The 12,988-nt window shown below is 40.4% G+C and overlaps 1 protein-coding gene across 1 annotated transcript in view; it reads left to right on the top strand.

Moving 5' to 3' along the window:
* Positions 1–12,988, top strand: part of CREB5 (cAMP responsive element binding protein 5) — a 260,153-nt gene that overhangs the window by 80,464 nt on the left and 166,701 nt on the right. Inside the window, exon 6 of the mRNA XM_052799285.1 lies at positions 4,101–4,273. Coding sequence (XP_052655245.1) covers positions 4,101–4,273 — 173 coding nt within the window. The remainder of the gene's footprint in view (positions 1–4,100; positions 4,274–12,988) is intronic.

The following is a 12,988-nucleotide window of genomic DNA, read 5'->3' as shown; positions in this document are numbered from 1 at the left end:
TGAAGCTAAAATGGGGAATACAGTGTAACTGGGGAGAAGTTAAGCTGATGATAATCTATTCCCTTTCCTCTTGCAGCTGGAAAGGTTGAGAATGAGCATGTTGATTTAAAAGCAGTTTGTGGATATGGCTGCTTGGTTTTTGTTTTATTTATTTGAATGTTAAATACTGCTGGAGAGTACAGTATGAGCACACAGGCAAGGGGAGCATTTCTAGAAAAGCTATAGTGTTATAATCCTAGTTTCTGCTTCAGTGGGAGTGACTGGGAACTTTGGTGAGGATGAAACTTAGTCCTAGAGGAGATAAATTCCTCTTAATTTATTGGATCTTAATTAAGATCCATTAAGTGAATCTTAAGGGCAGGGGATGTCTTTCGTGTCTCTACAGCTCCTGGCATGTGGGTGGCCTGTTCCGTGTGTAAACATTTAGGTTCAGTTTATTAAAATGGATAATAATAATAAGCTCATATGCCCTCCTCTAATGCTGAAGGACAGTTGTGAAGATCTCTCAGAAAACTCTTGAGTGTGTGTCATACTCTCTGAGTACTGATGGGTCTTGGCAGTGTTAAAGCAGAGGGAGAGCTCTGTCTGCTTCATCGCTCCTGTTGACTTCTCTGAGTTGGAGTGCTAGGAGCTACCCACCTAGTATCAATTAATCTTAACCACTGGCTTAAGAGCTGGAGGAGAATGAAAAGAGGAGTCCAAGTGAGATGTTCTTCACGGATCCTTGGTGGAAGAGCATGCAGAACTCCTTAAATAACAATTCAACTATAAAGTGGAGGTCTCTGCTTCAGCCAACATCGCTGAATTTGTCCTGTTTCTATAAGGGCCCAAAGTCAAGCCTGCAAGCAGCTCATTAATATCCTGTCCGGATCCATTCAGAATCAGGTGCAGAGCTCAACACAGCAAGGCCATTTTGGGAGTTCTGAAGGCCATCTGCATCACACATGCAATGAGCCTGGTCTTGCTGTGCTGGTGATACAGAGTCATTCTGCATGTCATGATGCGTATGACTAGATCAGATAGGCTTAGTGTCAGATCTCTTGTGCATTAGCTTCCTGCCATCTTTCAAAGCATAAGCATTGTCATTTAAGTATGAACTTACTTGAACTTCTCTGTAAATTCACAAGTATCTCACCAATGCAAATGATTCTGAGATTGCCAAATCCTTTTCTTATGAATGTGAGAGTCATGCTGAGTTTGACATTTTGTTAGGAAATCTTAGGCTTTCTCTTGGCAGCGTAGTATAAAGGTATAGTTCCTGCCCAAGAACAGTGCTTGCATTACTGAGAAGAATAGACATCTGGATGCATTGACAGGTTTTCATTCTGTTTTTGCTTTCCACGCATCACATACTCAGCCTACTTTCTGAAAAGATACAGTTTACTGGAAATTGTTAGAACTTTGAAACAGCGTTACAAGTTTATGCATGTAAGCTAACAATTACAGTGTCTTATGCGCAAACAAAATTTTTCATACCCATCACAATTCATACCATTAGTACCTTAGAGAGGTCTGGAATTATAGGAGAAAAGGGAAAGAGAAGGAGAAGAAAATGGAAATACTGAATCGAGGAGCACAGGAATCTGATATTAAATCTTTAAGTTCTGCTCTGCCATGGTACAACAAAATCCAGTCAAAATCTGGGCAAGTACTGGAGTACCACTTGTCTAAAGCTCATGGCGGATTTACATCCTGTCCCTTCCCAGGCCTTGTGGACTCATGGCACCAGCCATGTTTCCTTTAAAGATCCTCCCATGTAGCAGATCGGTGTTCTGTAGCTCTTCGAAATCTGTGGTCTGGAGTCTGTAATCTAGAGAAAGGCTTTCTGAATCCTGGACGGTTTCATGCCAATGCTCTGGCTTCTTGCAGACAGCTCTCTTTGGAAGCAAGGCAGGCGTGTGCAGGCAGAAGATCTGTGCTGGCAATGGCAAGGGGCAGTTGTGCAGCACTGCAGAGTAAACTCATTGTGGGTGACTGATGCTTTTCTTCTTTGTTGCTCCCCTATGGACCCAGAGGTACAAGTACTCTATACCTGTCTTGCAATTTAATATTTGCTCTAATAAATATACTACTGAAAGCAAACAGGCAATACAGAAATATTTGGAAGGATTCAGAAACTGTGGAGGCAGTGTAAAGGAGAAATTAAATGAGGGTGAACTTTGAAACAAGTAAATATCACATATTGATAGGTTTTAATTGAAACACACTTAATACAAAGGAGAAGCTTTAGGAAGTGATAGCACTAAAAGATTTACTTGCAGATGGATAGATATTAGACCTGGTTTTCCAAAATCTTGTAATGATCAAAAAAGCGCAGTTTTGAATCCTCAACTAGATTTGGCTGTGTATATATATATATATTCTGTGGGTTTTTTTGGTTTGGTTTTTTTTTTTTAAACAGAACAGGTTTTTCATCAGAAAACACTAATCCACTGAAGAAGCGATGTTTTAATAGGAATGTGGTAGATGAGGGAGAACTTCTTTTGGAAAAGATTCCATATATCTAAGGTTATTCTCTCTTATTGCCTGATGGTCATGACATACTACTGGGCTATGAAAAATTACAGTTAAAGTCCTTGGTCTGGCTTCCTCTTGCAATCCATGCTCCTAAGTGAATACTGGAGCTGCTGGACCTGATTCGTACTGTGTAAATTATCTACTGGAAGAGGAACTCAGAGCTGGGTCTTCTTCATACTGGGTGAGTGGTCTAACCATGCGGCTGTAGGCAGCACCTCTGCCTTTTTATATGTTTATGAAGACTGGAACAACTCCTGTGAAAGAAACCGAGAGGTCCCTGTGTCCACACTAGCCTGGGAAATCACCTGAAATATATAAGAATTGTGAGATAGGGGGATGACAGCTAAGGCCTTCAATGTGGGTCCTCTAATTATTGGCTCCTTTTCCATGAGGAATGTCATCTAAAGCGTTTCTTCTTGTTTTGGTTTAAAATGCAATCTTTCTTTTAGGTCTGGGATTCAATATGTTGTGGAGGACAGGAGAGGCAGACATTTGATCAGAGCTCTGAATTTCCCTTCTCACCAGCTTCATTCATCATTATTTTGTGGGGTTTATGTGTTTGCCAGGCAAATTGGCTCATAAATTGGAATTCTGAATGAAATTTAGTTTTCAATTCTGAGTATTGCAGTGGTCAGGAAGATGCTTTGCATGAGTCTTGGTGGCAGAGTGTGAGTGTAAAGGTGTTCTTTTCCCTTTTCCTCAGCCTAGCATGAGGTGACAATGGAAAGTTTCTTTTCCTCGCTGCTAACAACCCACACGTTGATGCCTGATAAGAAGAATAATGCTTTTAAAGTTACCATATTTTTCATATGTATACACTGTGGGTTATCTCTGGCTTGAGAGTTTTGTTTGTTTTTAAATGCAGGCCAAGTCAAACCCTGTGGTTTAGCAGCAGGGTATATTGTGTGTGCATGCATAACAGGAGAGAAGTTTTATTCCATGGTTCCTTCCTTAGTAGTATCCTGGTCTCTCGTGGCTTGTTCTCTCTGTGCATATGAGTTATCTGTGAACTTTTTTTTTCAGAGAACTTTTTAAGGGCTCCATATGTGCAAAATATATATGTGCAAATACAGTGCTTTATTTTAGGCCCCTGGGATATTATTGCTCTACAAAATATATGGAGGCTAATAGAAATGGCTGTTTCGTGATGTACCATGTACTGTTTGTTACTTTGGAACTATAAAACTTGATTTGCTTGTCAGTCTAAGCAGACCTAGTACACAGTAAACAACCCATGTAGTAAATCAAGGTGCCCTGCACTCACCACAGAAGTCATTTTCAAACAAAATATATCGTATTCTGTTAGGAGAATATGTGCTAAATATCTCCATTATAAATCATGAGTCAGAATCACAGAAGAGTGATTAGTCAGCTTGCAGGTATTTTTCCATTTATATTGCTCTGTATAAGTAAACACTTATTTTTCATTTCTTTATTGTTGTTGGTTACAACAAGATCTATTGACTTGGGATTTACCAGGATACTTTCAGATTTCTAATTGTATTCCTATAGAACAGAAAACCAAGATAAGACATTTCTTTTCCATTTTCCTCCACCGTCTCCCATTTCCCTTCTTTTCACAGAATATCTCCATGCATAACACAGTTGGAGGAGCAATGGCAGGACCTGGATCTCACCAGCTGACAAATGCAAGGATGCCAAACCATGACACCAGCGTTGTGATTCAACAAGCCATGCCATCTCCACAGTCCAGTTCGGTCATTACACAAGCACCTTCCACAAATCGACAGATTGGGTGAGTCCATTTCCATTTTCTCGTTTCTCCAGTTCTCTGGCTCCAGCAGCTGCATGGAGGACCCGATGTTGCCTTCATGGTTCTTAAGGTTCAGCTGCATGCAGGACCAGATGTTGTCTTCATGGTTCTTGAGGTTACGGGGTTTTCACTTGGTCCTGCCAGCATGCAGCAAGGACCCCTGCAACATGTGTTGCACACTGTGGGGGAATGGCAAGGTTACTGCATCTACTCCAGACCTGGCACTTTGGTTGAAAGGGGCAGAGTGCTGTACTTGCAGGGAAGTCCTGCTTTCTCCATTCTTTTTTTTGTTTTTATCTGCTTACATTACATGAAGACGACCCATTTTATCTGCTTACATGTTGTTTCTATAACTGCTCTGGGAAGAAAGAGTATTTCTGAAGCTGGTCCTTTTGCTTCCTTCAATGGGAATTCTGGGCGCTCAGTGGGATTGGGCTGTTTCCTACATACTCTGTTTAACTGAGGATGCTAGAAGACAAAATAAAAAGACCATCGAGATAAATGGAGTTTGGCACAGAGACCTCTGAACAGTTGCTCAATTTGTGATGATGGATCCATATTTATTCCCATAAATTGACAGTATGGATGCTTATGCTTGAATGCCAATTGTGTGCTCATGTTTGGAGAACTGTGTGAACAAAAACATCCGTGTTTTGTACACTCAAGTTACTTCCAGAAAACATGAGGTCCTTATAAGTCAAAATAACTTGGTTTTAATTATGGAGAAACTGCCCAGATGGTTTGAGGGTACAGTTTTTTGTCACACAACTCTGAGAATTTGAGGGGTTTTGTGCATGAAAACATATGGATAAAAAGATAAATCAGTGGACTGAGAATGAAGCAGCAGTTTAGATTCATTATCTGTCATTTTTAATTTAGTCACATCCATTATATGGTAAGTGCAAAAGCAGTCTCTGTCCCCAGTCATTGTCTAAATAATTGATGAGCAACTTGCAGTCTCTTCAGAGTAAAACCAAAAAGTGAAATCCTGGCATTGAAAAGTCAAAATCCAGTTATTCTTGAGTTTTCTTTCAATATTACAGATGGCTGGGGCAGGATATAGATCACAGGCTCTCTGTCTCCCAGTGGAGAGGATAGCAGGGGTGGGCCGTGCAACTGACTGCTCTGTAAGGCTTACCCAGCCATGCACAGGACATGGGTTCCATCCACTGCCCCGGTTTTGTGCTTCTGGCAAAGCTCCTCTACTTTCCTTTTTATTACTACTTCAGGATTTGATTCTTAATATAGAAATCTGATAGTATGGGTCAGGTAAACATACCTGATAGATGTGCCTTTGTATATGTTACATATTGACAAAACACTGTTCACTGAGATTTCACGTGCAGTACCGTTTGCCTGTGAACCCAAGAAAGTTGTTGTCTTATGTATGTCCCATTCTGTTCAAAGACAGGGGGCTGGGAGAGAGGGAGGGAAGAAGAAACAGTTTCTTTTTCAGTTTTAGAAAGAAAAACAGCTAATGCCATTATTTGGGTTAAGGATGATTAAGCTCCTGTTCAAATTGTGACTTAATAGGTCTAGTGGTAATTATGATCCTAATTAAAAACAAAAAAACCCCAAACCCCAAACAACTTTTAATGCTCAGTGGTGAGGTGTTTTATATGGGACTGTACTTGGCTTCCAAACAATTGTTTCAATATAATGAGAAGAAAACTGTATGTGGTTTTGCAAGACCCTGTCAGTCAGGTTTTAGGTTTGCTTTGGTTCGGGGCCATGGTGATTAGAATCTCCGAAGTTGGAGGGGTTAGAGGATAAAAAGGCCTATTTCCTAGTCAGTGGTGAGTGTCTTGTTTGGGAAACTTTGTCATGACATATCTTAATTCTCCCCTGTGACTGAATCACACAAACGTTTCCTAAGTCTGAGTCTAAAGCTGCTCTATTGGGAGGCAATTGTCAGCATTTTAGCCTCTGTGTGAGTTGGTGTGTGAATGAGACTTATGGTGTGACCTCCAGCATACTCTGTTCCCCATTCTTCCATCTTCCTAGGAGGTTTTGTTTTTTGTTCATGATGTGTCCTAGGAGATAATTGCTGCATTTTGGACTTCATCTACTTGCCAAACTGTTGAGCATCCTTGTTGTTTGTCTTCTTTTTCTTCAGTCTTTTCCCTGTGGTGCCTGTTTTATTTATTCAAAGAACGTATCTTGTCATTTCCATTTATCTTCATCTTATCCTTCTAAACGTGCTAAGAATTGTATCCAAGACTCATTCACAAGGAATACAGACTGGTCAATGGTTTCGATATTAGGCAACTGAAGAAAAATCCGGATGGATTCAGAAAATGTTTGAGTTCTGCAAAGTTTGGTGGTTTTGGTTTGGCCTTACAAAGTTGAGATGGTTCTGCTTTTTAACAAGCTCAAATTCTGAGGTGCTCAAAACAGTGGTTTTGGGTTGGGTTCTCCCTTTTTTTTAAAACATCTGAAGCTGCCCCAAAGGGTAGATGAGTCCTTACCATGGAGAATTGTGCCAGGGAATATGCCTTTTAATGAGCAATAAAAACAGCAGAGAGCAACTGGGTAAAACTCTCATTGAGCTAGTTCTGTAAGAGCGGGATCAAGCCCTAAAGGTTATATAGAACCATCTTGTAGCAATATTCTGATTTTTATCACAACCACAAATATTTTAGTGTCAGACTATGGCCAAGCCACCTGCAAATGTTTGTGATGGCCTTACTCCAATGAAAACAGGGAACAGCAATGAAAGTCTTCATTTAGACCCTGCTTGTAGGCTGTGCTCCAGTAACAGAGAATGGGACCCACCTGTGCCCGCACACAGCTCATTTCATGATGAGGAGTGGGCGAGTTCACAGCAGCTGACATTCCCGAGGGATGTAGTTTTTCCCTACTTTCTTCTCTCCTTCTCTTTTTCCTCCCTCTCCCTCCATGCCTCTCTATTTTCCTATCCCCTACTCTGGCTCTGGGGGCTTACATATAAAATAAGATACTGATAGAAGGCATGGGAAAACATGACAGAATGCGCGTTGTTGGGCAAGCCTTCCTGGCACAGTGTATATACACACATTGTTTCAGGTATTAAGCTTTGGATACTACTGAATGGGCATCCAGCCAGATTAATCAGAAAAAGGGAAGAGCATCAAGGTTAATAACTTAAAAAATAAAACAGGGTGCAGTCCCACTTTCCTCCCACCATGTACCTTGGCTGAGAACAAACAGCAACATTATCATTACAGCAAACTGGCACGTTGGTATAAAGGTCCCAGATAGTGTTTATGTGGTGAGGCAGTCTCTAACCTTCTTGCCATCCTTCCCCTCCTCCCTCCCCCCCCAAGCCTTTAGCATGTGGGAGGAATGCTGTAACTAGTAACTACTTGTGCTGATGAAAAATCAGTTGAGGAACACTTAGCAGTGAAGGGTGTCTTTGGCTGATTAATAGCACATCACTTGGAGATAAGATACATGGAGGAAAAGCAGTAAGCCATATGGAGGAAAAGCAGTAAGGCATATGGAGGAAGGGGAGAAAAAATGATATAAGACATACATTTGTCAAAGGTATAGAAAGGCAGATAAGCTGAATCAGCTCAAGATATGGGACTCCGAACTAGGCTGTACAATAGCAGTGTTTGTCTTCTTTTTTAAAATAACTTCATTTTTTTGGTGACAGAGTATTCAGCAATGTATGTGAAAATTATGGTCAGACAAATTGGTGACAACACAGTACACTGGTTGCTTTATCTGGGCGCGTCTTTTGCTAGGTAAGATGTCATTTTCAGACCAGCAAAGACTGGAGGTGTCTAGCAGCCTAGCAGCTCAGTGTTCCTGGAGAAAGTTAACGTGCTGCTGTTTTTCAAGCTAATAGCAGACATAACTAGAAATTATTGAAACTGTGAGGGTTTAGGTCTGTAGCTGAAAAGGAATACAGGAGGATTGAGGATTGTCACAGATCCAGCAAGCTGTTAACATTGTACTAAATGGAGAGGGAGACATGAGTCCAGTTTCAGTGAACTCAGGATCCAAAGTGGACATATAAAGCATTAACCATGTGATGTAGATTATCTGTTTTCAAGGTGTTGTAGAGTATTTTAATCAAGATAAGGTGGTCTTCTGGCACAGCATCAGAAAGGAAAAATGGCAACCACATTTGGTGAAATGCAAGCAGGTAGGAGAAGGCAACAAAAGGGGTTTGGAAGATGCCTCTGGTGCCTTTATGTACCAAAGAATCATGGTACCAGTGGGAGGACAGCCTTTCACTCCCTGGATGCAGCATTCATTTTAACACCTATGCATTTCCTTCCTGTTCCTCTCTCTTCCCTCTCATGATGCCATACGTCTCTCTATGTTTCCAGTTTATCATCCTTTAATGGGGTTGAATGCTTTCCGAACGGAGGGGCGTGGAAAATGGAGTGGTCATGAAAACTGCATGTAATGGGATTAACAGAGGTTTGGTGACACAATGAAGAGCAGATTCATTGTGACTGGCCTTGGGGATTTGGAAAATGAAAAAAACTTCTCAGCTGTAGTCTTAATCTGAGGGACCTGAGATGGCAGAAGAGGGCTCCTCTGTAGCAAGCACAGGAGTTTTACCATAGCAGCTTGCTATCTGAGACTGCATCTGTTGGTTGAGTTCTCAGAGTATCCTGCTATCACACTTTGTAGCCTGAGGAAACAGAAGACTCCTGTAAGAGACGTTCATGGACAGAAACCCTTCCACAATGCAGCTGGTTCTGGAAGGCACTTGGAACAGGCTGGTTAACTCAGAAGGGTCTTTGTACATGCCAAAGAAAGTGTCTCTTTAAGCTCCTAGTAAGTTGGAGGACTGTGTGGCATCAAAGAGGCCATGGAATGATGTGCTTTTATTAAATTCAAAGACCAATTCCCTTTCTAGGAAACCTCGGATAAAAGCCTCTGTTCCAACTCATGTATTTGAACCGAAGCACCACAGTATGTTGTGAGATGAGAAGAAATGTGCAGTGGGAGATGAAGTATCAAATGACTTCTTAGTTACTTGATCAGGTCCATTCCGTAGCCTTGGTTGTGCAGGATGTAAGAACATCAGTTAGATCACTGAAAGGGGAGGAAAAGGGAGAGGTGGGAAGAGAGAGCATCTGACAGTGTTGTTCTGTCCAAATTTTTTTTTTCCTGTCTTTGTACTCAAAGTTGGGCTTTATTCCCTGTTTAATGCTCTTGCTTCTTTTCTTTCTGTTTATGCTGAGACATGTTTTCTGTAGTCCCTTCTACTACACTGACCTCGGCCAACCGTAAAATGGAATCACATCAAGCCACATGTGTGCAGCAGTCACAAGTCTCTGGGAAGCTCAGGTGAATTACTTAGGAAATTACTACGAGAGCGCCATTCACAGAAACAAGTTGTCTCATAGCTTACGGCTAGTAGACAGGGTGATGTGGGAGAAAATGGAGTCTGATAGAAGGATCCACTCAAGCGGTTTCATCTCTCTTAGCTAGCTGCTGCCCAGGTCCACACATTGGCCTGCAGACTGAACCGTGCTGCTCTGCCTGTGATGTTTGGAAGCTCTATCTGCTCCCCAGCCTCCCCAGTTGTTGTTTGCATCGGCATGTTCAGGAGCTGCTGACTCAATCTCTCCTGACACTGCTGAGTCAGGAAGAAAGAGAGCACACAGCACTGATCCGTGTGTCAGACACAGCACAAAGGGGCGATTGTTCACGACATCTCTCTTCTATCCCCAACCACATACTCCTGTGCCTTCCCAAAACCTCTTTCTTCCTGTAAGGTCTAGGGAGGGGTTGGAAAGTACTGACATATATCAAGATGACTTTCAGGGGACTGAAAGGAGGATCATTAGCCAGCTAATAAATAGCCTGTCAACCAGGAATGGAGATGGTTTAGTGTGTTTCTTATCTGACTTGAAGTCAACTGTTATCCTGAAAGTTACATGCTTGTTATACATTGGTTAAATTTATTAATGAACACAGTATTTTATGCCTCATACTTCCTACTTGACAAAAGTCCTAAGCTTATTAGAAATGTTGCTTGTTCACAGCAAGAACACCAAAAAAAGTGTCGGGGTATTGTGTGACTTGCTGGCCACTGACTCTTATTAGGATTGTTGTCTTTCGTTATGAAGAGAAACCAGCCCTCTCCCTCTCCTGATGGTTGTTTCAGATAGGCAGCTGAAACCACACTCAAGCCAATTCTTGCATAAGTGGTTTCTAAGAAATGGATCATGATGTTTCTGTTCTGGAAAGCTCGTCCTGCCCAAGAACTATAGGAAAGCAAGGTCAGAATAGCGTACTGCACCCGTAACTGTATCTGAACAGAAATACCAAGCTTTCATAGGCATAGGTTGGCTCTCACATCAGACTAAGTCATAGGACTTAAATATGATGTACAGAACTTGGAGAATATAGCATTGATTGCTTAATTTTAGTGGTTGGTATCTCTTAAGTACCTCCCATGTATATGTGCATATATATATATATATATAAAATACACACTGTATAAATCTTCTCTAAAGGTGTCATCAACATTGATAGTCAGAGCTTCTGATTTATATGACTCTTTGAACTAAAACAGATGTAAAATCATTTTTGGATGGAAGAGGATCTCAGAGTTGCAGTGGGTTTAATGTGACAGAACAAGCTTTCGTGGACCAGAAATGATCATTAGAGGTCTGCACAGCTGAATTGCGTAGCTCTGCTCTTCATCACAGGTTTGCACTTAACGTGCCCTGATGCATTATTCCAGTATGTGTTTTATCCAAGTGTCAGCCTGTTTGACAGGTAACTAAGCCGCAGTAAAACACTAACTCAAACAATATAGACTTTGTTTGGTGTAAAGCTTTTTTTTATTTCTTTCTTTTCTTTTTATTTAAGAGAGTAATTTGCAGGTTCTAGAGAAATAACAAGCTTTGGGATGCTGCCTCAGTTCAGAGAAGGGCTTAAATGTTTGCTGGGGTTGGCACAATGGCTATAATGAGCGAGTAAAAAGTAAAGAGCTTTATGTGCAAAGAACTCTGATAAAAATTTAGTTGCTTATGAAGAAGTTATGTTTGTATCTGTTTCAATAAAGGAATTGGCATTGATGTGCTGAACAGAAACCACCTTGATTTTACATGGTTTGTCTTGCCAGTGTATTTTTGAACGCTTTTAAAGGGATATAGAAACATACTATGAGTTAGTAAAGTGTTAATGTTTTGGTTTGTTTGGGTTTTTTTATGCTGGTACCTGGCTGAAAACCAATGACAATAGTTCAGAGAAAAATGCCTGGAGGAAAACACAGAAATTATAGACTATGTGTAAAGTGTACAGATCCTTTTTTACCACCTGTAAAAGCAGGGCTCCCTATTAATTGATGAGTTGAGTTTTAGAAATCAGTGGTACAGTATGGTCCCATGTAAGGCATATATATGGTTTTATTTATACTTATAGACAGGCCAAATATGCATTTGGAAAACCAAAACCAACCAACCAACCAAAACAATTTAAATCAAAAGCATAGATAAATCCAAGATGACATCACCACTAAAATGACTTCTTTTAAACAAATGAAATGATGCTTGATTTAGAAGGAAAAAAATAATTTAAATAAATTTGTCATTTTGGAGACCTTCTAGCAAAGTTCCACATGATAAACCATAATTTTAAATTCTCTTAGCACTGTTTAGTAAAAAATTGCTGAGGTGAACAAGGAACTTGGTGGCTAGATAGAAACTGCAGATAGATTGAGAAGTGTTCATTTTGATGAGTGCAGGAAGAGTGTTCCTTGGAAGAAGGAACAAATTAGAGAGTGTGTTTTAGAAACATTTGCTGCTATAAACATCTGTATTCTGCCGACAGAGACCTTTATTCTGAGCTCACATAAATGAAGTGGAATTTTGCCAGTAAAAGAAGGGGTTGTGTTACTCCAGTTGTAGGATCCAGGTCCTAATTGCTTTATGAAATGAAGGGGGCAATCTTTGAGCTATTACCAGCTTCCTCTGCTTCAAGTGAAGTGAATTGCAGCTGTTCTGATAGGGTCCATAAAAACTTGGTGAGGTAATAAAAAGTTTTCAGTGGACAGTTCTCCAAATGAGTGAAATCCAAATCCCTAGCTTATTTGACAGTCTTTAGAGAATTGTATATACTTCCTGGGGAATTCTGATTTATATTATGTTATTTTTATCTAGTTCTTTAGCCATAGCATCCAGGCTCACCAGTGCTGTAGATGTAAGGGCTCAAAATAATGTTCTTCTTTTTAACCCTACAAATTGAAATACAGTATGTACATACCAAACATTGGTATAAGAAAAAAGTTGTGCCTGTTGATAATTTTCTACCTTTTCTTGCTTGTGTCTCTATACTTTTCTGTGTCCCCCATCTCTTGCTCTCTTTTGTGAGATAAGAAAAAGGCACAGTTAGCATCAAATGGTACTGGACAAAAAATTCTTCTGGTGCTTCTAGTCCTGTGATTTCTTTAATGAAAATGGTAGCTTTTGATCTTCATAAGTTTTCTTGAAGCAACTTAAAATTTTCTAGACCTGGTCAGAAGACAGATATGTTAATCATGACTTATTAGCAGAGCAGTTGTTCTGAACGATTTGTTCAGTTCCATGGTGTTTTTGAGAGTGATAAAGTACTCTTAAAGATAAATAGTCCCTAAAGGTCCCTTTAGGGGCGCAGGTTTAAGTATGACCTGACGTTTTTGGGATCATTGTATATGTTGAGGAGTTCACAATTTTCTGTGAAGACCATTCAGTCTTTGTTTAG

This window comes from Harpia harpyja, chromosome 1 (assembly GCF_026419915.1).
Source record: "Harpia harpyja isolate bHarHar1 chromosome 1, bHarHar1 primary haplotype, whole genome shotgun sequence".
Lineage (NCBI taxonomy): Eukaryota > Metazoa > Chordata > Aves > Accipitriformes > Accipitridae > Harpia > Harpia harpyja.
The sequence above is the reverse complement of the archived record's forward strand: the minus strand, read 5'-3'. Positions and strand labels throughout refer to the sequence as shown.